The 23,462-nt window shown below is 39.3% G+C and overlaps 4 protein-coding genes across 8 annotated transcripts; all 4 read right to left on the bottom strand.

Moving 5' to 3' along the window:
* Window positions 1–1,688: 1,688 nt before the first annotated feature.
* On the bottom strand, window positions 1,689–7,293 carry LOC115671028 (alpha-galactosidase-like). The gene is made up of 17 exons (XM_030592476.2): window positions 7,240–7,293; window positions 7,051–7,133; window positions 5,803–5,899; window positions 5,528–5,586; window positions 5,317–5,373; window positions 5,199–5,233; window positions 4,584–4,687; window positions 4,023–4,098; window positions 3,354–3,412; window positions 3,210–3,275; window positions 3,002–3,085; window positions 2,821–2,885; window positions 2,640–2,722; window positions 2,459–2,549; window positions 2,306–2,355; window positions 2,066–2,206; window positions 1,689–1,925 (listed from the first exon to the last, which is right to left on the bottom strand). The coding sequence occupies exons 2-17, from the start codon at window positions 7,079–7,081 to the stop codon at window positions 1,839–1,841; spliced, it is 1,185 nt and encodes a 394-aa protein (XP_030448336.2). The 5' UTR covers window positions 7,082–7,133; window positions 7,240–7,293; the 3' UTR covers window positions 1,689–1,838.
* On the bottom strand, window positions 5,544–11,569 carry LOC115671019 (alpha-galactosidase-like). 3 transcript variants are annotated; one of them, XM_056308448.1, is made up of 17 exons: window positions 11,243–11,569; window positions 9,583–9,641; window positions 9,415–9,471; window positions 9,244–9,278; window positions 8,994–9,097; window positions 8,797–8,872; window positions 8,653–8,711; window positions 8,503–8,568; window positions 8,290–8,373; window positions 8,109–8,173; window positions 7,863–7,945; window positions 7,620–7,710; window positions 7,476–7,525; window positions 7,240–7,380; window positions 7,051–7,133; window positions 5,803–5,902; window positions 5,544–5,586 (listed from the first exon to the last, which is right to left on the bottom strand). In XM_056308448.1, the coding sequence occupies exons 1-16, from the start codon at window positions 11,434–11,436 to the stop codon at window positions 5,881–5,883; spliced, it is 1,269 nt and encodes a 422-aa protein (XP_056164423.1). In that variant the 5' UTR covers window positions 11,437–11,569; the 3' UTR covers window positions 5,544–5,586; window positions 5,803–5,880. The 3 variants fall into 3 exon arrangements, with proteins under 3 accessions (XP_056164423.1, XP_056164424.1, XP_030448323.1); XM_056308449.1 differs by having other exon boundaries at window positions 5,550–5,586; window positions 5,803–5,899; XM_030592463.2 differs by lacking the exons at window positions 5,544–5,586; window positions 5,803–5,902 and having other exon boundaries at window positions 6,874–7,133.
* Window positions 11,570–12,664: 1,095 nt separating this feature from the next.
* LOC115671035 (transcription elongation factor SPT4 homolog 2) lies at window positions 12,665–16,088 on the bottom strand. Its single transcript, XM_030592487.2, has 5 exons — window positions 15,929–16,088; window positions 15,664–15,755; window positions 15,000–15,055; window positions 14,222–14,283; window positions 12,665–12,893 (listed from the first exon to the last, which is right to left on the bottom strand). The coding sequence occupies exons 1-5, from the start codon at window positions 16,022–16,024 to the stop codon at window positions 12,843–12,845; spliced, it is 357 nt and encodes a 118-aa protein (XP_030448347.1). The 5' UTR covers window positions 16,025–16,088; the 3' UTR covers window positions 12,665–12,842.
* A 2,179-nt stretch (window positions 16,089–18,267) lies between these two features.
* On the bottom strand, window positions 18,268–23,066 carry LOC115688572 (mitochondrial intermembrane space import and assembly protein 40 homolog). 3 transcript variants are annotated; one of them, XR_008814536.1, is made up of 5 exons: window positions 22,718–23,066; window positions 19,664–19,695; window positions 19,472–19,597; window positions 18,868–19,119; window positions 18,268–18,285 (listed from the first exon to the last, which is right to left on the bottom strand). XR_008814536.1 is itself a non-coding variant. In XM_030614456.2 (4 exons), the coding sequence occupies exons 1-4, from the start codon at window positions 22,836–22,838 to the stop codon at window positions 18,928–18,930; spliced, it is 471 nt and encodes a 156-aa protein (XP_030470316.1). In that variant the 5' UTR covers window positions 22,839–23,065; the 3' UTR covers window positions 18,689–18,927. The 3 variants fall into 3 exon arrangements, 1 of the variants encoding a protein (XP_030470316.1); XR_008814535.1 differs by lacking the exon at window positions 18,268–18,285 and adding an exon at window positions 18,689–18,779; XM_030614456.2 differs by lacking the exon at window positions 18,268–18,285 and having other exon boundaries at window positions 18,689–19,119; window positions 22,718–23,065.
* Between the last annotated feature and the right edge of the window lie 396 nt (window positions 23,067–23,462).

Here is a 23,462-nt window from a genome sequence, read left to right as displayed (position 1 = left end):
AGGTAGACAGAAGGAGAAATATCAAGATAAACTTCGTTGTTCGAAAGGCGACCATAATGTTTGGCTCTTTATGATCTTTCTCTGTCTCCAATGACTTTACTGGTCAGAAAAGCCAGTACGGTTGGGCTATAGATAGAAAGTGATGATGATAATGTAAGCTTAGCGATCTGTTTAAATTAGTGGATGAGGTCTTAGTTTTCTTACAGGGTTTTGCCTCCATCACTCTGATACCCTCCATAGCCAGTTGGTAGAAACTTTAGTAGTCATGAGGATGTCAAGACTTGCTTCCTAGTTTTCTCAGATCCTGAAATTTTTAGTTTGAGCTTATGCTGTCCTTGTTCGGGCTGAGTAAAAACACCCCGTCTAGCTGCGACTGCATTGATTCAAGAACGCTTTAGGCAGGACAAATCTACTAATGGCTGTACTGCCATTTGGTAGCACCTTTTCTTGGTTACATCACTTGAAACTATGTATCCAGTGTGAATTGAGGGACAGATTTGGAGAACGTTCTATTCCATTTTAGGATACTCATGCTCATGCACTGGATGTGCCTTAGCTATGAAAGTTTTTCTGTTCTTTGTGGTTTGAGAACCTAAAAGGCGATCTGGGCTTGGGCCTTGAATGATTTTGCATCTTTAATAATGCTTCGGAAAAATAAAAATGCTCGAGTTAAAACAATGATATCTTGAAATATATGATCTACATACTTCAGCAGGACTTCTTATTGTAATTTTGACATCCATTAATCAAGGTATCATCACGACACAACTTTCTGAATCATGGTACACACTACAGAGCTTTTGATTCTTCCCTGTTTTGCTTGATTTCAAATTTTTCCCAGCAAGTACTTCTAGGGAAGGTTTCGTGAAAGTGGCAGGTTTTGTTAATATAACTGGGACATATACCAAGTTTTTATTTGCTAATGCAAGTTGAATTCTACTACGAATCATACATATCGGGCTTGGTACACTAAAATTTTCTATTTTCCTGCCTATGTATTGAGCTGGCATTGAGATTGGTTCGACTCCCATATCGATCCGCATGGTTTCATTTAGTGCTGACCCTTGTACATCGTAGTCATACAGGTGGTAACTCGCAAGGCATACATTAGACCTTGTTCGACACAACGAATCGTCCTTTTTTGTTCCCTTTTCGGTGTAGCATAACTAAGAGAGCCGTTCCGTTTAGGTAGGGCAAGACAGGATGGGTGGGCACGAGCGATCCAGTGTCCGAGCCAATTGGTCAGACGACGACCACTTTGCTTGCTAGATTATTATCAACCGCCTTTCCTGGAATGGAATGGCATGGAATAGAAAGAACACAAAGCGCTAGCGCCATATATAGGGTCAGTCTTTTAGGGGGGGATAAGCTTTGAAAGTTCCCGAACCATATATGAGCCTTGGTGGGACACTAAATGACTTTACCGTGACCAAACCTAGGATCTCTTTTCCAGTGAGTAGACTATTTTAGTTTATGAGCAATTATTTCCAACTCAACCTATTTCTTCCCTCTGTCGACACTGATTAATAGAAGTTCCCTTATACAAATTAAAAGAAAATCCTTGTGTTCCTAGCTTCCTAACTTGTAACAAAACCTGAGACTTCACGGGTTTGAGCTTCTTGATTACAGTTTGGTTGCTAGGAATAGTTAATGTGACTGTCTTGATCTCATTTTGGTTGTGCGTGAAATTCAGATAAATATAGAGATTAGATACTGTCCAGATAGAGGTACAAGTTAATGTTTCTCAATATGTGAAAACACTTATCTTTTTTATTGCATCGTCTTGACTGATGTCTAGAGGAGTCGTTGCACACTTGTAGTTCCAGTTGAAGGGCCCGTTAATGTGGCGTCAGGACGTACATCTTACAGGTATGAGAATCAAGCGTAGCATCCAGTTGAAGTTGAATTGAGGTTGTCGTCGAATGCTGAAAATTTTCAAGCCATCTTCATGTTAGGCTGAGTAATATGTGGCTTTGAGTGCGGAGAGACACATTCTGATCTTATTCATAGCATATCGTTTCAGGTGGAAGCTTGAAAAAGAAAATGGAAATTCTTGCACTCATACCTCCCATAAGTCACGAGCATCGACGATCACAGAAGAATTTAGACCAATGTCACTCCATTCGGCAGTCACAGTGGCGGTAGAAGGCCCTCTATTCATGAGGAGCACAGCCACTCTGTCGCCACTCAGGGGACCCGACCAAACCTACACATTAACATAAAAAATAGAGGACTAGTGAGCATATCATAACGCGAAAATCTTGTATGCTCCTTGTAAACTAGTGCATCGTCTAGGCAGATTCACCTCTAAATCTCCAGTTTTGTTCACCTTCTTGCCTTGAATTCCAAGATCATCTGCCACAAGCACTCAATGAAAACAAGGATCATGAGTTGTAACGTCTTTTTGCCTTTCCATTGACCATAAGATAATCATAAATATCAACTATTTTCTCTAGACCTTGATTAACAGCAATGACCTCCTTGTTGCTGACCAACTCGAACGTGTCATTGTCCATGGATCTAATATCGCAACCTAAGATAAGTGGAGCCTGTAAAGTGACAAACTGTAAGGAAACATATTCTCGATAAGGTAATTTAAATAAGAGTCTACTCGATTCTTCTGTAGGGTGAACTTTTACCTTTGCTAAAGACCAAAGGCTAAAGTGACAACGATATTCTTCTGTAGTCATATTTCCATTACCTACTTCAAGCATGTCGGGATCTGAAAAGACCACAGAATAGTTGCCAGAGGTTAGGACATCCATTAAACAAATCGAGTTTTATATCCTAATTGCAAGTGAAAAGATCGATCATTATAACCGTTCCATCCGCCTGGTCCAGCATATGATGCCCAAGCATCATTTTGATCAGCCTTCGATATCATACTGCAACAGAAAAGAATCAAATTCATTATGTTCCACAAGAAAAGTAATTTCTCATTCATCTGATTATCGAAACTGAGAATTCATGTCCACCAATTAATTGATCTGGTACATGTTACCTTCCCCAGTTATCCTTTATGTCTCCAGTAGTTCTCCAACTATTTCCGATGCTCGGTGCCCAAGTGGCAGGATCGGCATAGCCCCTACAGAGGTCACATGACACTTTTGTGACTGATAATTACTATAATTGTTCAGTTGCTGAACACTGTCATGCGTAGATGATGCGTATGCCAAAAGCGATTACGGGGTTTTGATGCGGTCACATACCATTCGCACAGAGAAAAGAAGATTGGCCTTCCAGTGGCCAGAAGGGCTTTGCTCATCTTTGTGTATCTGCCAATCAGTCTCCAAAAGTGTTCATTCACGAGTCATTGTTGATTACATTCCACAATCAATTCATATCTACTTTACCTTTCTTGAGGGCTAATCCCGTTGTTGTGACAGTTATCATACTTCAAGTAATCAATCCCCTGCGGTAATTAAACCAAGAGGGGGAATTAATTGGTGAGATTATGCATGTCTGGCACTCGAAGATTTGAGACTAGAGATGATAAATTTTCAGAATGGACCCCACTGGCAAGCGTACTACTTTTCTGGAGGTTCAGTCTAGTAATTTTCAGGTAATTTCATACAAAAATAAACGGTCTGGAAAGTACCAAGAAAATAAAATCAAGATTTGAGAAATGTACTCAAATCCAAGAGCAAAAGTACCATATAGAATGACATGTAGTAGAATTTCAGTTTTGAAAGATTGAAAATATCAGAAAAGATTGCAGAAGAGTGAGTTGAACTGAGCCATGTAAAGTTACGGATGACATGCCAAAATCATGTTGCTGAGAAAATTCGGGGTAATAAAGGATCAGATAGGAAAATAAAAATAACTGCTAATCACGCCTGTAGCGACAGTGGGAGAACGCTTTTCACTTGAATAATTGAAGTCCATTAACAATAACAACATATCTAGAACATCTGATGTCAAATCATAATCCAATGGTTACTGGATGCTTTTGGGAGAAACTTTCCATGATGGAGTGCCACTTCTTGTGCATCTACGCAGAAATTTTTGCAGACAATACATACCCATGAAGCAAAAGTGTTGGCATCTTGTTCCTCATAGCCGAGTGACCCTGGCATTGTCTTTGCACATGTCAATGTCCTGGTCAAGATAAAACAGCTTGTTGTGAGGTGGCTCATATGACGAGTAATGCTAAGCCTTAACTTCTCTCTCTCTCTCTCTCTCTCTCTCTCTCTCTCTCTCTCTGTGTCAAGTCTCAACTCAAGAACCTGCAGCAATTTCTCTCTAGTTAATCTGCTCTTGCTCCGACATTATCCCAACATGGTAATTAAAACATCTCCAATGTCATCACTGTCAACAGTTATTTATATCTTCAAGACTTCAACAGAGGAAATGTCAAGTAAGAGTTCATTGAAGGTGCCTTAGCGAATCTGCCAGCTCACTTTAATGCAAAACATGCGATCCACAAAAATGGGACATTAGCTTATGTTTGCTCTTGCTTAAAAAGAAACTAGTGAGCATTCACTTGAACATTGCTGAATTTGTTCATTGTGCAAAGACTGCAATAATTAGCATGAGTTCATCTGGAAGATATGTGACTTAAAGGATCCACGAGATGTCTGTACCCGGCATCTCCATATATTCCAATCTTGAGACCCTTGCTATGGACGTAGTTGGCCAGTGCCTTCATACCAGAGGGAAAGATAGTAGCATTTGGAACTAAATTCCCCTGCACAAATATTTTGAATCATGCAATCAACACATGTTTGCAAGCTCGCTGAGAAGCAGCTGCATCATGCAAGGCTCTTGCAGCCATTGCACCAGACCAATACAATCTTAAGGACTGGCCATAGTTGTGGAGTAAATGTAACAACCATGGCAAGAACAATCGACCAGGAGACTCGGTCTGATGATATCACTGAGAAGGACATCGAAGATTAAGCAAATATCTATTGTGTTAGCTCTGCAAGGAGCACGAGTGTGAAAACCAAGTACTTGCTGGTGCAAGAAAACATTACTCATTACAAGAATAAAACTTATTTGACATCCTGATAAGTTAGTAATTCTGGATTTACAAGCAAATATGCTGAAACAATCAGAATCCAAACAATTTAATGTCATAGCTTCCTGATTAAGAAAGAATCCACACTTATTGACTAAAAGGTCAAATATATGGCGAGATCCACCAAAAGAGAACCCGAGCAAGGATATAATGACTCTTATGTGTAGTGATTTTGTACCTGAGAATCTCTGTTCAGTTCAGCCCAACAGTCATCTGATTAAAAGCTAGAGTCAGGCAAAATAGAGAATTTTACCACTTCTTCGGTACATACAAAAACCAAAAGGAAAAGTTGCTACCAAGATTAATGTACTCGTATCCCAGAGCTGCCAACCCGGTGGAAACCATTGCATCGGCTGCAAGAGTGAAGGAAATGTGAGAATCGATGTATTAAGGGCTGGAAGGAGATAATTCGCCCGGTGATCACTGTAGCTCCCACGTGATGCCTTAATATTTCCATATGCACGCACCAGGGGAAAAAAAGCGAGATTTTATCCTGAATAAAATTACCTGTCTGATGAATGAGCTCCTCATTAAGCTTGCCAGGGAAGTGATTAAAATTGTTCCATCTGCATTATCCAAACATTCCTTTTTGCTTAGATCTTGAATAGGCGGCATGTGAAGAGTTAAGAGTTGGTATAATAAACACATAAATATGTCAAAGAAACTCCTGTCTCCTCTTGCAATGATCCCACAAGATGCTAATGGATTGTTGTCATATTGTTATCCGTTGAAAAAGAACCACGAAAGATGTTTCATATATTGCAAAGGCAAAGTACACCTACCCCATCTGCGGAGTCCGACCCAACCCATTATCTAACAAATCTCTTCTTGGTCTGGATTCACCGAGCTTCCTGTTTTGATTAATACCACTTGCTACACCTGCTGATACGGCGCTCAAAACAAGCAAGAACAAGGGAAGAGAAAGCGAAAAGTTATCCATGAGAAGCTCATGTATTTCCTTTTCTGCACGAAACCTCTATAAATAGGTGCATACTAATTTCACAAGGTAAGATACAGTTAGCTTCTTTGAACCTACATGGTGATGTATTTCCTGAGGAAAGCAACAAGAACATTGCAATCTAGGAATGATTAGTAAACTTTCACGGAATGTCTGTTATTATTGTCACTTACTTGACGTGCCCGAATGGAATTTTTTGGTCAGAAGAGATGACTCACTCTAACTGCGGTGCTGTTGGGCAGTCTGATGTCTCATTTTCACACAAAGAAATCGAGCTTTGCAAGGATTGCCGTGTGGTCTGTTGTTTTAAATGTGCTCTTTTTAACAGGCAAGTTAAGTTTCCATCTCGCAAGTCACGGTTGTATATGACGGCTTTGAATTTCTTTGTTTTTACAGACATATTTCATTCATTTATGAAAACAAGAATTTGCCCTTATACAAGTCAAAACAGATAAGTAGCCCTAGAACTAGTGGACTTTGAATCATATATGCAAAGCTCTATCTGATGCACACAACAGCTTTGGCCTTTCCCGTTCAGAAGGCAGTCAAATGCCGCTTTCTACCAAACCACCTGAAACCCAGTCTAAACTATCCCTCAGAAAAGCACATCCTCAAAAGGCTTTACCCAGATTAATGTTAAAAGAAAGAGGACTCGTATCAAATTCACTAATTACAGTTTACATAGAGAAATGTATTTTTTAACCACCAGAAGTGCAAGGTTAGTCTGATACAGCCGGAGAATATCCGTAAACGGTCGGCCAAAGATACTAAGTAGCATAAGAATATGCAGAAGCTTCCAAACTTGAACCAATGTCTGCCAATAAAATCTTTTGTTGTCCATTTTAAAGTTCCTGGAGGAATCTGTTACCGTGCATGAAACAAGAAGATCAATACGGACACAAAAGCCAGCTTAGCAGTGTTTATTGGCTAGGAAATGGATGCAATTGCTTTTCATGAAAACAATTGCATTCTCAATCAAGACAATCTACATGCTCACGACATTTTCTTCAACAGAACTAAACTGATAAAGTACATCGCATAAATTTAACTGCATATTCATCAAAGCTAATACTGCAGTGTGAGGATGAACATTTTGCACGCATGAGGATCCACCCAAGCGGCGATTTGATCTCGAACAGATGCCAGAGTTACGTGCTGGCAATTTGAAGGAAAGATAACAAGAAAAGAAAACAATCAGAATAATATGAAAAAAAACTATTAAAATTCCTTTTTTCCATTATGGAAAATTGTTTGATGATACCTCCCACAAGTCTCGAGCATCGACGATCGCTGCTGAGTTTAGACCAATGTCGGTCCAAGATGCAGTAATATTTGCTGGTGAAGCACCTCTATTCCAAAGCACAACAGCCACTCTATAACCGGTTAAAGGACCAGCCCAGACCTAACAGTTTTTGTCCCAACAAATGAGAAATTCCCTTTCTTATGTATGTGTTCCAAGTATAAGCAAGTATAAGCAAGAAGATGAAGATTAAATACCTCCAGATCTCCATCTTTCTTGATCTTTTTCCCCTGAACTCCCAGCCCATCTGTTAAACGTAAAATCTTTGCATTACCATGACCATAAGAATTGATCTTTACAAGTCAAACCCAAAAGCTAAAACAGAAAAGTAACTGATATACCTTGATTGATTGCTATGACTTCTTGATTGCTTAGTATCTCAAGCGTCGCGCTGTCCATGGATCGAATGTCACATCCAATCAACAGCGGAGCCTACAAGGGAAAGGGGAAAAAAACCAAAAGGGCTTTGATCATAAATTACAGGGAGTCTGATAATCAAATCTTTAGCACAAACCCACAATTGTACATAGAAAATCATGGAGTAATTAAGTGAACTCCAACTGATACTGATACTGATACATAACCTTCACCAAGGCCCAAATGCTAAAATGAGAGCGGTACTCTTCCTTAGCCATGCCCCCATTTCCTACTTCAAGCATATCAGGATCTGATTCAATCGAAAACACCATTGATCAATCACTCCAACTTCAGCACCCTTTAGTTCTCACCACTTCAAAAAAGCCGAAAGGGAAAGAAGAAATGATATTTACTTAATCTCAAGAACATCTCATTCGATATAAGGTTAGAAAAAGTTCTGTGTATATCCTTACCATTCCAACCACCTGGTCCAGCATATTCTGCCCATTTATCATTTTGGTCAGCAATTGCTGTCATGCTACACCAACGAAACGTGAAACCCAGAAACTTAATTAAAGAAATTAATTAGGTAAAAAAATTACAAATTACTATCATTTGCTTCACTAATTAAAAAATATATGATTTGGTAGGTACCTATCCCAATTGTCTTGAATGTCCCCGGTCGTTCTCCAACTGTTGCCTATGCTTGGTGCCCATGTCGCTGGATCTTCCTGTCCCCTTCATTCACAGCAAAAATACAAAGGTGAAAATCCAAAGCAAATGATTAAATTCAAATAACCTTGTTTTCCAATCTTTATATATAGTTCAATGTTTGAAGACCCTTTGTTGGTATTGAAGGTAACTCACCACTCACATAAAGAGAAAAATATGGGTCTCCCTGAATTCTGCAATGCTTTGCTCATCACAGGATATCTGTACACAAAAAAAAACAACCCAAAAAAGAGAAAAATTGGTAGTATTTATGACGTCATAAATGAAGGCAGTGAATCGACATACCTTTCCTTGGGGCTGATGCCTCTGTTTTCACAATTGTCATATTTCAAATAATCAATACCCTGGATTTTATGCATGGAGAAACTATTAATAAGGAATATATTTCACAGAAAATATCAAAAGAATGGTGAGAAAAAAAATAATTACCCATGAAGCAAAAGTTTTGGCATCTTGTTCTTCATATCCAAGCGATCCCGGCATTCTCATGCTACAAGTCTGGATTCTGGAAATTTTACAACCATTTTGATTCAAAGATTTTTAGCACGGAAAAATAAATTAAAACTTCGCGAATATAAAAATCCCTTTGAAATAATGAGTTGATAAATAAATGCATGATTATATACCCTGCATCAGAATAAATCCCAAGCTTGAGACCTCTCTCGTGCACATAACCTGCCAGTTCCTTCATGCCTGAGGGAAATGTTGAAGCTTTTGGCACCATGTTGCCCTGCTTATAATTAATGCCACCACTAATTAATTTCATTTTCGAATAATCGCGAGATCTCGATTCTATTATAAATACTAATTAGAGGTATATCGTGGTAATTGAGGTAAACGGATAAATTCAACAAGAGAGCAAGGGAATGTACGTACCTCGGCGTCGCGGTCGTGGTCAGCCCAACAGTCATCTGAAAGCAATAAGAAAACTCGGGGAATTCGAAGTGTTGTTTAAATAATACTATAGTTAGTAATTATATGAACGAATTACAAAAGAAGTAGAAAGACAAATTAATCACCAAGAAATTAGAAAGTTGAATTACGTACCTAAATTGATGTATTCATATCCCAAGGCAGCGAGACCACTTGACACCATCGCATCCGCTTTGCAGTTTAAACATTTCATAGCCAAATAAATCATTTTGATTTTCTTGCTCGAAATACTTCGATATATATATATATATATTTCATGCTTTTAATTATCGAAATATTTACCAGTTTCCTTTATCAGTGTCTCATTTATGTCGCATTGAAAATGATTCCAGCTGTTCCACCTGCCCAAAAGCTCAAATTAATGTCTTATAAGCAGGAATGGGAGAAATTGAACCCGTAATATTCAATTGACGGTGAATCGCTATAAAATAAGTTAATTTTCCAAATGTCTAATAGACTGATCGTTTGTTGGTCCGGACAAATTGGAAAAATCGTAAGAAGAAATTACCCAATCGCTGTAATTCACTAGTTAAATGATTTGCCTAACTCTCACTAATTAATAGCATTACCTCGAATTATTTTGAGATAGAATATATGACCAACATGATATAGGAACTTTTTGAAAAGTGATGAATTTTGCATCATTTCATTTCTATATGCTCAAAGGCCCTACCACTTTTCGAGAAGTGTGGGAGAGAAGCAAAGTGAAGATGGAAAAGAACAAAAAAAGTTTCCCAATATTCGATGTCAATTTGGATGTAGATCCAAAGGAAAAAGTAAATATGCTTGATTTTCGAAATAGACCACCACAATTCACAAGATAAGATTCTCGATACCATTTTCACGACGTATCCTACAAATGAAGCGTTCATATATAGGAACAGGAAAATTTCGAGAACCCGATCATATGTTATATAAATTCAATCGTTACGTAAGTTTGACATTACGAAAACATAACCAAATGTTTAAAAGCGAAGATGGTTCACCAAGTATTAGCATATAATTTATGATGTGATACGATATGATGATACTTTTACCCATCATTTTGACTATATATTTGAAAAAAAAAAAACGGACACTTGTAAACTTCTAAACTAGTTTATTACTTAATATAATCATTATTACTTAAACAAAGCACAAGCACAAAATAATTGTGACCAATACTCTCCACCTCAAAGTATTTTATCCATTTACAAAGAATTTGTGCGCCTATTTGAAACTAACGTTACATTTGTTTCATGGAAAACATTTTTCTCATTTTTAGGCGTTTGATTCGCTTAGGAAAATGAGTTAACGGAAAATGTTCTCCTAGTTAATGTTAGTATTAGAATAGTGAGATTTCAGTTAATATGTCCAGAATGAGAGATTGTCTAAGTGACAAGAAGCAAGAAAATGAAAAAGGAAAAATTCTTACTGTCCCTCCCTACTCTCACTGCTTTTCTAATAGAATTCTTGTAATTTTAATTTGTTTAATCAAGTCATTCTGCTTATACAAAATACCTAATCAAATATTTTCGGCACCAAATTTGGTTAAATCCAACCAACGTGATTGTTGGAGGACGCCAGAGGGTAATACGAGTAAAACATTGCCTATGCCGACACTCGTCGTGACTATCAAAAACTCCATACACTTCGTTCTCCTTATTTTTTATTAATGTTCTTTAGTCTCCCGCCTATTCATTATCCACCGTGCGTGTCTATGTGTGCAATATTTAATTCAGGTCACACTTCAGCGTCATGAAAGTTGGATCCGATCGAATTTGGTGTCCGAGGAACTTCATTAATAGTTTGTGCGGTAGTAAAGGGACTTGATTAGAAAAAAATGAAAGTACAAGAACTCAATTAGAAAAGTAGTGAAAGTGAACACTGAACATTTCCGATATGAAATTTGATTAAGCACTCATACAGTGTATAGTGCAATGAAGAAACAGCGAAACATTACCCCATGGGTGGAGTTAGACCGAGGCCGTTATCTAGAAGATATCTTCTGTATGAACCGAGGGATGATCCGACGCCGTCCTCGTGCCTCACCGGTCGAGCACCGGTCTCGCGGCGAGCGCTGATCATAACAAGCGACAACATGGAGATCACCATGAAATTGCAGAGAAGCCCACTTGAAGCTGAAGAAATGGCCATGGTTGTCGCCTCTTTCAACTACCTTTCTTTCTTTTGGCTATATTTCTTCTTCTTCTTCTTCTTTGAAATAACATGGGTATGTAAACATATATAAACAGAAGACGAGGAGGAGGAGGTTGATGATGAGGGTCGAGGTCCATGGGGACGCGAAGTCATGGCACTTTTTGCTGTCGATAGCTTCTGATCGCACGCCTGTGGTTTCTTCTCCAATACACATCAAACTTTGCTTTTTTCCCATGCGATGTGCTGTGGGGGTGTGTCCACTGGGATTCTTTCGACTTTATCTTTCACATTGTCTTACACGTCCTGAAAATGGTAATGGTTATGTGATCCCGAATAAATTAGCCGCAAGAAGCGAGCAGTGATTATTGATCAGACATCACCGGTTTGTTAGCGCGCAGAATTTGTGCACATACATCTTGCACGCGAATGAAAATGACTCCATATATCGCTTGTGTGATTCTTGAGCAAAATCTATCACGTGAGGTCCCCGCTTGAGCATACAAGTGAGAGAGGCAGATCGTCGATGAAGCTGTCAACGACGCTCAATTTGATACATAGGAAGGAATTCATGGCTTTCTCCTGATGTACGTGAACATGGTGGAGCAGCTCCACGTTCATGGGTTAAGACCTGTCTTCGAAAGCCAGAGGAGATGGAGGACAAGTTCACATTATCGGCAAGGAACCTTCACTTGTGCACGGGAGCGATTGATTTTGCTTTACGCATCGGTTCCTATTTGAATCCACAAGACCAATGTAACATGAGCCTGCGGAGTAAGTCTTCATCTCTCTTGCTTTTCGAATGAACAGTCCTTTGTCTGCTTCTTTGATTTCCGGTAAGCTTTTGCCGCTACCGCTCCCAGTTTTTCCTTGATTTCTGCTTCGAGATCGAAAAGCTGTGGGTGTAATGTACCATTTCGTGTAAGTGATTATGGGTTCACTTACAGAGATTCGTGATCTGCTGAGAGAATATAGACACACGCAAACTTCCTAGCTCTAATTCTGAATCAGTTCCAGACCAATATAAGAAGTTCCATTCTGATCATTTTCATTCAGGAACATAGTATTTGAGCCTATGCTAAGCTTAACGGCCATAGCTTTTGAGAGACCGTTGCTGATTGAACTTGAAGACTATGCATCTGAACACAATGCTCCAATCTATCCCCTTACAAAATAAAACACAATGGCACCTGGATCTAGAGGGCAAAAGAAAGCATAAACTTGCAAGTGCTTTCAAAAGTTCATGCTTGCATTTTCAGAATCTCTGATCATACATTTCATCGTTCATTTCCCAAAGGATCGATTACCCTGAAGATCAAGGACTTGGAACACTTCCTATACTACATCTGGTAAGTAATGATCCTACAAGTGTGGCAGATATCCAAACATAACCCTCAACTAAAAAATCATATGCGTTTTGGAGGCACATACTGCACACGTTCATCTTCACATAAATTCTGCAAGAAATCGGCAAAAGTTATATGTCCATAATCGATGTGCACGTAGCAAGGGTTCTGAAGACCCTAAGCCCAAAATTAGAAAGTGCAAGAACAATTTTAACACAAATGAATCATCTGACCATTAGTTATAGAAGAGAGAGAGCAGGAAATGCTGAGAATGCTTTTCCACAGCCAAACAAAGAACTAAACTAACACAACACCAAGAAAAGCAAATGGAATTGTCCTCACCAGTCCCCAGGTCTGGACTTACTTTGCTTGAAATTGATACGCACAAAGGACAAGCTCACGATGGATGGATTCAGCATTCCAGACATCAGTAATATACAAAATACTAATGGAAGGTGGGATTCTTTTCGTCCTTTAAATAGCCTGATTAGTCTCAAATAACAATCAATAATCTAGTTGAACCCTGTTCAAATCCTAGGATAATCAGATCAGTATGTCATTCTACCCTAAATAATTAGGTGATCCCTGATCATCAAACTGTTGGTGCATCCACCATGCCATTTAACAAATTTTATATCTTCATAACTACTTACATTTTGATATATATGCCGAATTTATACTCAGCACAGTAAAGTGCAGCTGAGGTCAGGTTTTACTCCTCTATTTGTTGTCATCCACAACCCTGATATGTGGATACTGGCAGTGATTAAGACGAGATAGTCAGCTCAAAGCCAGAAGACAGCGATCATGTCCATCGCAGGGTTGATGGGTCTCAAAAGGCCTAATATGAGCAGAACAAAGAACTGGGCATGCCTACAATTGATTAGTGATCGAAGCTTATAAATGCTTCTAATTGAAGATATGATTGCATTTACATATGTAGTATTTTCTTCAACAGCTTGGTTGGGCAGTGAGCATCATATTGAATAATTATTCAACAGGCAATCTTTATTAAGGGTAAGTGGCGTAAAAGCAAGGATGCTTCATTCTCAGAAACAGACAAAGAACGAAGAAGATTTGATAGTGATATCCCACGACAGCTTCTCTAAGGAATTGCAGCGTTTCTGCATGTGAACCTATAAATCAACTGTCCTCAACATCTAAGAAGTGTGGCACTCTCGGTGATATTAATTTATAGCAAGCAACAGAAACTCTATTTCATGTAAATTTGGCAATTGGCTTTTAACGACCATATTATCCTGAGCCAAGATGTCATAGCTCAAATGCTCAATGTGAGCCGTAGCTTCTATATGGCAGAGTTTCACAAATGAAGCACCCTCAACATTTTGAACAGAAATATGCCAACTGGAGCACATTCAACATAAATTCTATCACATAAAAGAAGATGTCAACAATTCACGCCCCAATCGAATACAGACCTGCAGGTCCTCAGGTAGTGCTTCTGAGACTGCAAGTGTGTAGACACCAGGAACAAATTTTCCTACAAAAACATAGAATATAAGACTTGGCATCCAAGGGAATTTGAGAGAAGAAGCAATTACCAAATTGCAGAATCTTTACACTGGCAAATATATTGAGAAGGAGAAAACAACAATATTCTATGAAACTGTAAGGAAAGAAAGTCAACCTCACAGAACTAGAGAAAATTCTCAAAATATGTCATTCCTAAAGTTCATAACAACAAATTTTGCAGGACTCGTTGTGCATATGAACTTTTCCCTCTACAGAGTTGAAAAACATAAGATCTCAAAGCCTCTTCCCAGAAATGAAGTGATCATCTTTTAAGCACAAAGGCCAGATATCAGAGCTTGAAATTCATCCCTCACAATATACATTTTACTCACCTATGCCCAATAAGAAAACAAATTTCAGTACTAGGTACTAGATTAGTTCTCCCAGAAGATCCCAGTTCCCAGTGCAATATCACAAAAATCTTCTACAGCACAGTTGCGTTCAAGGAAGCAATTCCTCATGTCCGTACCAAATTATAAAGGCAAGACGTAAGAGCCAACCAATTTATTTGACAAATTTTATTTGAAAATCTTGTGCACAATCCTCCACATAAGCTTCTAGTAAGAGCACATAAGAAAACAACACAAAGGTGCAGGAAATTGCATAAAATATACAGGTACACCACTCTGCATACTAGCAGTACAAAATTACTTGGAGCATCTGTTAGTACAAAATAAAACATACCGATTCTAAGCCACCGAGCAGCCCAGCTCCTACTAGGATCCATGACAGAGATTATCCTGCGAGAATGAATTCCAAGGTGTCAACACCAATTTTAGTAGGGAGACGAAACGGAAGTGCATTAGCGAAAACCTCATTAACCTACTTTAAAGTTGAGTTACGTTCGAAGCTAAATTATGGAACGAAAGGTTACTCCTTAACCAGAAGGAAGCTAGAACTATTCCTTTTTTTCATTTTAACGCTAGACTCCAGACACAAAACCCGTCCCGTCCCGGACCGAGCTACCCGGCTCATTGCCCCTAAGCAGAAGCTGACCCATCTCTTCCTTCCTCTCTTTCGGAGAAATGAGGGAGTGCATTCATCAGTAGTATGAACAGGTCGAGCCACATGACCAGCCAGCCCATCCTTTTTCTACAAAACATCAACAGTATACCCAAGAGGGTCACAATTCCTACAACAGCTCGTGAGTCAGTTCTTACTCCACAAAAATCTAAGCAACAAACCAAAACATGGAAAGGACGCGCTGTTCGGCATTCTGAAACATCACTTTTTAGGTCCAAACTCTGGACAAGAAGATCCCACCGAACTCAGCTAACAGACCAGGTAACGAAAAACCTCATGCTAAGCAAGGATCGTGAGTTTTCTGCGGATGAGACAAAATTGGTACCCGTTGAAATTGGGAGTGGTGCACTCGACGATGCGCTCGTGGTCTTCGTCCATCTTGAAGAAGGCGCAGTTCTCGCAGCCCGAGTCTCTGAACTGCAAATCGGCGCGGCGATTACACGGAGGGGAAAAGAAGAAGACCTCAGAATTACAGAACGCCAAAAGAAGGAGGCCGCGATCGCAGATGTAATGCACGAAGAAAAGATTCGTCCCGCAGAACCGCGAAATCGGCAGAACAGAATGGAGAGAGGGAGGGAGGGAGGGAGGACCTGATCGTAGGTCTTGACGAGACGGCAACGGAGGCAGGCTCTGAGCTCGTGGCCGAAGCTCGTCGGGATCTGAGCGGGCGGCGCGGCGCTCCCCATTGCTCTCTCCGGCGGTCGAGATTGAAGCTTTCTGGAGGCGGAGGATTTTCGAGTGGGCTTTTTGGGTTCAGGGTGGATTTGCCGTGGCCCGCCGCCGGGATAGGTCACGTGAGTGGCACGTGCGTAATTAGCTTCCAAGTTTTCCTCTCTCTCTCTCTCTCTCTCTTTTTTTTTTTTTTAATTTAATTGCTCAAAACCCCTCTAAACTATCACAAATCGCACAATAACCCCCAAACTTTCAAATGTCTGCAATTTACCCTCCTGAACTTTAGCACCGTTGAACAATAAACTGCAGGCTCTGAAAAGTTATGGATTATTCCCACGAGTTTCGACCCTTGTTACAATCGTTAATTCTTAGTTTGCGCAACAGTTGAGCATCGTTGGACAAATTCATCCTCTGTGGCCGAAATGACATCAACTGCATGTCATATCTGATCTTTTATTGCCCCGAATTTTCTCAGCAACATGATTTTGGTATGTCATCTATAGCTTTGTCTCACTTTTTATGCAATCTTTTCCAAACTTTTCAATTTATCAGAACTGAAATTCTATTGCATGTCATTCAATATGGTACTTCTGCACTTAGATTTGAGAGCTTATATTTCTCAAACCTTATATTATTGTCTCGGTACATTTCTAGGTGATTTTGTATGAAATTACCTGAAAATTACTAGAGCGAACCTCCTGAGAAATTAGTAGGCTTGCCAATAGTCGAGTGTTAGACATGCATAATCTCACTAGTTGATCCCCCCTCTTGGTTAAATAACCGCAGACCCTCATATTAAACTAAAGATTCTATGCATATGCTATGGTGTTTCAACTAAAGGAAACACCTTGTGAGCTGAAGACCAAGAATTGCATATAGTTATTACCTACAGCTTATTGTAAAAAGAAACCAATATAAAAAAACCGAGGGCAAAGAGAAAGGAGAAGAAAAAAAGGGTAATTCGTTGCATCGAACAATATCTAATGGATGCCTTATCAGTTACTGCCCGTATGACTACGATCTACAAGGGTCAGTACTGAATGATACCACGTCGGAGCGATATGAAGTCGAACCTACCTCAATGCAGCTCAATGCACTGGCGGGAAAACCGAAAGTTTTAGTATACCGTGCCCGATACGTATGGTTCAAAGTAAAATCCAACTTGCATTAGCAAATAAAAACTTGGAATATGTCCCAAAAACATTAACATAACCTGCCTTCCCTAGAATTACTCGCAGGAAACCCAAGCTAAACAGGGAGTAATCAAAAGCTGTGCAGTGTAGCATGATTCAAAAGTTGTGTCCTGATGATAATTTGGATTAATGGATGTCAAGACTACGATCAGAAGTCCTGCAAGAAGTATATAAACAATATATTTGGAGTTTTTACCCTTTTAACTCGAGCATTTTTTTTTTTGGGAAGCATTATTAAAGATGCAAAATCATTTAAGGCACAACCCAAATTGTCAATAGCTTCTGAAACCACAAAGAACAAAATCATTCATCGCCATGACATATTCAGTGCATGAGTATCCTAAAATAGATCAGAGAATTCTGTAAATGTGTCCCTTGACGTTCACACAAGATACATGGTTTCAAGTGACGTAACCAAGAAAAGATGCTACCAAATGGCAATACCCTTAACAGATTGGTCCTGCCTGAAGCGTTTTCGAATCAATGCAGTCACAGCAAGGCGGGGTGTTTCCTGGGACCGAGCACGGAAAGCACAGGAAAGAAGTCTTGAGCAGGTGATAACTACTAGACTGAAGCTCAATCCGTTTTTAAGTTTGACGCGAAGTTCGACTCAAAGATCACTTGAAGTGAGGGTTACTGATAATTTGTGATAGATGTTGAATTTGCATATCAGATAAATTTGTTCACACAGAAAGGAGATCAACATGATACTCAAATTGCATGAAAACCCAAAGTCTGGCCTACCTTGAATCCATTTACAGGGAAACTAGACTTAGCTGAACTAGAGATCTATGTGACTATTGAACTTTAAACCATTATATCACTCTCTACAACGGCAGATTATAATGGATTACTACGCTGGGGATGCCAACATGACCAAACTGAATAGAAGAACAAAAAGTTCGACACAGAGGAGAGAGACCAAATTTAATCCAATTTAAAGTGCTGAAAACTTAACAAGGAAAGAGTAGAAACAATACTCTTCGGCAGGAGCTTAGTGAAGGCAAATTGTGTACACCATGTTGGTGTCATGTCGAGAGCGTTGCGTATTGTGTACACTGTGGTCGTGTCGAGAGTGTGCCCTGCGACACAAGGACGCAAAGAAGCCAAACTGCAAGGATCATGATTCTCCAGAAAACAGCCATGTGATTCTCTCTTTCGTTTGAACTTTGCTTGTTTGACATCTGCTTAGATTGCTACATATGATTATGATGTTCGTTTAAGTTTTTTGACATAGTTTCTGTCAATGCATGAACTAGAATACAAAATATGATTTCGAGCCTTTATTTAAGAGAACGAAACTAATACTAGGGAGATCTCCTGGTAGTTTTGACTTGTCAGTTAGATCCCAGATGAATGACTTCTCGATATATTTTTCATACAACCATGTTTCTTCAATGATATTAGTATTGATATGACATAGACAGAAACTATGTCAATTTGCTGTATGGTTATTTGAAACATGCTAATTGAGTTTCCGAAATATAACCAAATTACACGCAAGCATTACTTCATATTGGGCAGGTGGTTAAAACTGTTCCAAAGCATCTTTCGGGCTCAGATGTTGAAGAACATTCTAAGACAATCAAATGAGAAGATCATTGGCTATTGCATAGTAATGAATATTCTTATGATACTTAAATAAATGGGATGAAATGACTAACAATTTCTCTAACTGCTAGATATCCTTGTGCGAGCAAGAGGGGATGCTAAAGGAATAGGCATTAAAGCTTTGACTTCGCATTGTGCGACTCTTGGGACCATGTGGGAGGGATGATTCGGTACTCTTGCTTCAGCTCTTCCTCTTTCTTGACATCATCATCATCACCGCCTTCTAAAATTTCTTTAGAGAATGCGCCGGGATTGGCTTTGATACAATTCTGCAGAGCAACAAACGGATGGACGCAATCCGAGCCCTTACAAATAGAGCAGTTTTTTCTTTGTTAGCGATGCCTCAAAGTTTTCAGTATGCATTCTAATAGAGAGCTACATGGAACTAAAACTATACAGCTTTCTTGCTGACTAATAGCTTGCCAAAAGACTCAGAGTATAAGACCTGACCCACAGAGCCCAAATTTATTTTCCATTAGTGCCAGATCACTAAAACTTTAGAAGAAGGTCAAACAAAAAATATTGAATGTTGCGAGACTACGAGGGAAAAAAAAAAAGGCAATAGCACTATAGCAGGTAGGGACTACTAGGACTCAACAGCATAGATTGAACAAGTATTTGACGCTCCACTTTCTATCAATTAGTAAATTAGAGTACCTTTTCTTCGGCAGTGCTTTTCAAGAAGCACACGAAAGCTTCAGAAAACTGGGTTCCACATGGGCCATTTCTCAAGTCAGCTATGCATGGACATTCCAGAGCTTTCTGTGCCTTCGCATCTAGAGACTGAAAGCAACATCAGATCCCTGGTAATTTACTTAAAGGAAGAAGTACATGTGAGAGAGAATCAACCTCATTTTCATTATCGCCATATGCTGCCGCTTCTGAAAAATAAAACAATGAAGTCTTCAGATAAACCAGTAAAAGGAAAAGGATGACTACATCTGATCATGACAAGGATATTGGTATTATGTATGACGTTATTATAAAGAATTAACTCCTCCTCACGTAAACACTCTCATATACTGGCATTTAAATTACTGAGATGAGGGTCTGAGCTTGTGGCTTGCAGGCACGTGCATAAGCATATCTCCCCACAAACTAGTTTTATCACAGATGTGTCTCAATAAATTTTGTGTTTCATAGACAGAAAATAGTGTAGCCAGTTCTGCAAGTAATTTTCAAATGGTGGTTCTCAAAAAACAATTTTTATAGACAAATCAGTTTCTCAGTTGTTTCCAAGTTACATTCTCGAGATCCTTTCTTTTATAGCATAAATTCTCGAGAACTCGAGAACTTGAGAAAGACCAATTACTATCTGATACAATTATTCCGCTTATCTAGAAAAGCTAAAGCAAAATAAGTTTCACCAATGGTAACTGTTCTTAAATAGATATCAGCCTTATGCAGGGTACATTTTAAATAACTAAAAATTGTCATCTTTGTCAAAGAAGCTCCAGGAAAACGAAAACCACAAAGTAGTCTCGTCCGAATACCTTTCTGGGAAGACTAGCCACTGTAATCAAATATAAGAGCTGACAAAAAGGAACTTGAACAGATAAGTGCATCAAATGAATTGCTTTAGAGTGGCACTGGATGTTCTCATGGTCATGAAAAGTTCTCACCATTTTAATCTCTTTAATAGGATCAATTGTCTTATGTGAAGTAAGACTATAAAGGAAGACTATAAAAGAAGACCCACAATAAAAATGGAATCCCACCCATCAGCATTTTCTAAACAAAACCAAAACAAAGAGAGAAATACACGAGGAAATCTTTCGTATTTCCCAGATTATAACAGTGTAAAGTTGTAAACCAACCGTAAAAGCATGAAGTATGTTTTTCTGAGTACATCCACGGTCAGAAGTCCTCGCTATTAAAGATTGAAAGGGTTAATACTATGAAAAACCCCAAACCGGTACACCTGTGACAAATTTACCCCAAACTATTTTTTTGACCACTAAAAATCCAAAACTGGTACACCTGCGACAATTTTACCCCGAATTAATTTTTTGACCAACAAAAACCCCAAACTGGTATACCTGTGACAAATTTACCCTCCGTTAGTTTCCGTTAAATTTTACTGTCAAATTGCTAAGTTTGATGACACGTGGTAGTTGATGGATGTACCAGTTTGGGGTTTTACCCCTCCGTTTGTCACAAGTTTATCAATTTGTGGTTTTTCGTAATATTAATCCAATTTAACGGACATTAATGGAGGGTAAATTTGTCACAAATGTACCAGTTTTGGGTTTTTAGTGGTCAAAAAATTAATTTGGGGTAAAATTATTACAGGTGTACCAGTTTGGGATTTTTGGTGGTCAAAAAAATAGTTCGGGGTAAAATTGTCACAAGTGTACCAGCATGGGGCTTTTGGCGGTCAAAAAAATAGTTTGGGGTAAATTTATCATAGGTGTACCAGTTTACGGTTTTTGGTGGTCAAAAAATTAGTTCGGAATAAAATTGTCACAGGTGTACCAGTTTGGGGTTTTTTGTGGTATTAACCCAGATTGAAATGTGCAAAAAGGTAGGCTTCTATGGTACAAATATACCACCTTGACAATCACAAGCACATGATACAGCAGGACCTATGACATCTATATTTACGAAAACTTCCTCTAAGTTTCTCCGTATGTCTCTAAACTTCTTCGTTCTCACAAACAGATGCTATCAGCAAATTCATAATGAAACAAGAACAAAACCAAATGTAATAACCTAAAATTCTGCAGAAGGAAATCATTAGAAAAATAAATCTCCAGTTAAGACAACAAATGTACTCCAAGGTCTGCACTCCAGTTTCCATAAGGCTAATCTTTAATGTCAGTCCATTCAGAAATAGGACCCTGCAGAAACACCTTTCCCCAGTCTCAAAGTATATCGGTTGTACTTAGTTTTGGTAATTAAGAGAGAAGTATAACTACTGGCAGCTTTTCCAGGATTTAAACTAAGATCATGACGACTGACTCTTTCTCACTCATTAAGGACATGTGATGTCTCCTAAATGGGCAAGTACAACAATACTACAGACAACAAACTAAACCTTATTCCACCAAGTGAGCTCGCCTGCACAAGTCCTATTATATCACACAATTGCCCTCGATTCTGTATCAGGTCTTGTGTAAGCTCTAAGAGCTTCACATGTTTCCTTAACATCTCCTTCCACATCCTTTTATGTCTTCCTATACAGGTATATACAATACAGAAGATTCACCTCAGCAAACTACGCTAGGTGATCGACTCTTTTTATTGGGCTCGGCAGCATTCCAATAGTGATACAGCATCATGCAGCACGCAAGAAGAATCCTCCCACCTGCCCCTTTTGGCTTGATGAGGAATGAACGAGTTTGGTCAAAGACACATTGACAAAAGATTGAATTTCGTAAAAGACACATTGACCATTCAATCTTAGGAAACCATCTGTTCCAGAATTTCCCTTGTTTCTCCTTACAAAAGGAACATTCATTGCTAAGCAAGTGCACGTGCATATCTTTGCATGCGTCGCATTAAAAGTCCTCCACTGTAATTCTAAACGACAATGGACATGGCTCTCAGTCCTCACTAACAATTTTCACCTCAAGTTCTCGCTTACCCAAAACCATAGTTCTGCATTTCATTGTCAATGAGAAAACTCGTAAGCTAATATGAATCACTGGCCACAGCCAAAAACGCCAAAATACACAAATCCGTCTCGAGAAACAGGCGAACATCTAAGGTATATATTCAAGAAATCAACGAACTCATCTACCCAATTTCGGTAACAGAATACTCGACATGTTCCATCTACCAAAACTACCGAGTGCAGCAAAAAGTGGGGATGAATCAGAGTCTTGTTGCGAGCTAAAACAGGCATTACTCGTCGACCCCATCCCAAGAAAAAGGAAAAAGAAAAGGGAAAAGAGCAAACACCCGCAATCAGAGAATCCATGGTCGCAGCAGCACCAGAAGATGGAGATGCCGACGGCCCGCCTCGAGATTGGTCATCGGAAGCCGCTACGCACGCTGCTTCGTCGCTCTGAGCTTGACCCATCTTTTCTTGTGCAGAGAAAAAGTCGGTGGTTATCTCGATCAAAGGAAGAAGAGCAGGAAATGCGACGAACACCTCAGATCATTTCTTCACCCATCACTGTTGTGTTCGAGAAAACGATCTCTTATTAGACTCCATAGTCAGCAGCATCGACTGGAAATTTGTAGCGGCGGCGCAATCCAACAGGGGAGACCGTCCCGTGGGGACAACGCGCGGCGGGTTTTCGTATATGCTTATTTTGACAAGAGAAAGTATTATTTTGAAGGGCAAACGCCACTAAAAAAATCATAAATCATATATTGTGTGGCATATTTACTACACCAAAAGTTTCAAAATTCTATTAATTGAAATCGTTAAAAATCAACTTACATGGACCTTAAAGTAGACATGGCCACGGGCCGGTTTCGGCCCGGAATAGACCCGAGTCAAACCCGGGATCGGTCCATTGATCGGGCCCGCGGTTCAAAATCGAAACCGGCCCGTGGCCTACGGGCCCGGTTTCGGTTCCAACAATTTTGGAACTGAGCCCAGAACTGCCGGTTCCGGGCCCGGTTAAAAAAAATTGCAAATTTATTTTTTTTCTCTCTTTTTTTTTTTCCAAATTTGATTACAATGTAAATTTTGATT

This window comes from Syzygium oleosum, unplaced genomic scaffold (genome assembly GCF_021117445.2).
Source record: "Syzygium oleosum isolate NSW1041296 unplaced genomic scaffold, Sole_v2.1 Sole_v2.02, whole genome shotgun sequence".
In the NCBI taxonomy this organism is placed as follows: Eukaryota; Viridiplantae; Streptophyta; class Magnoliopsida; order Myrtales; family Myrtaceae; genus Syzygium; species Syzygium oleosum.
This window is presented reverse-complemented; position numbering and strand designations above follow the sequence as displayed.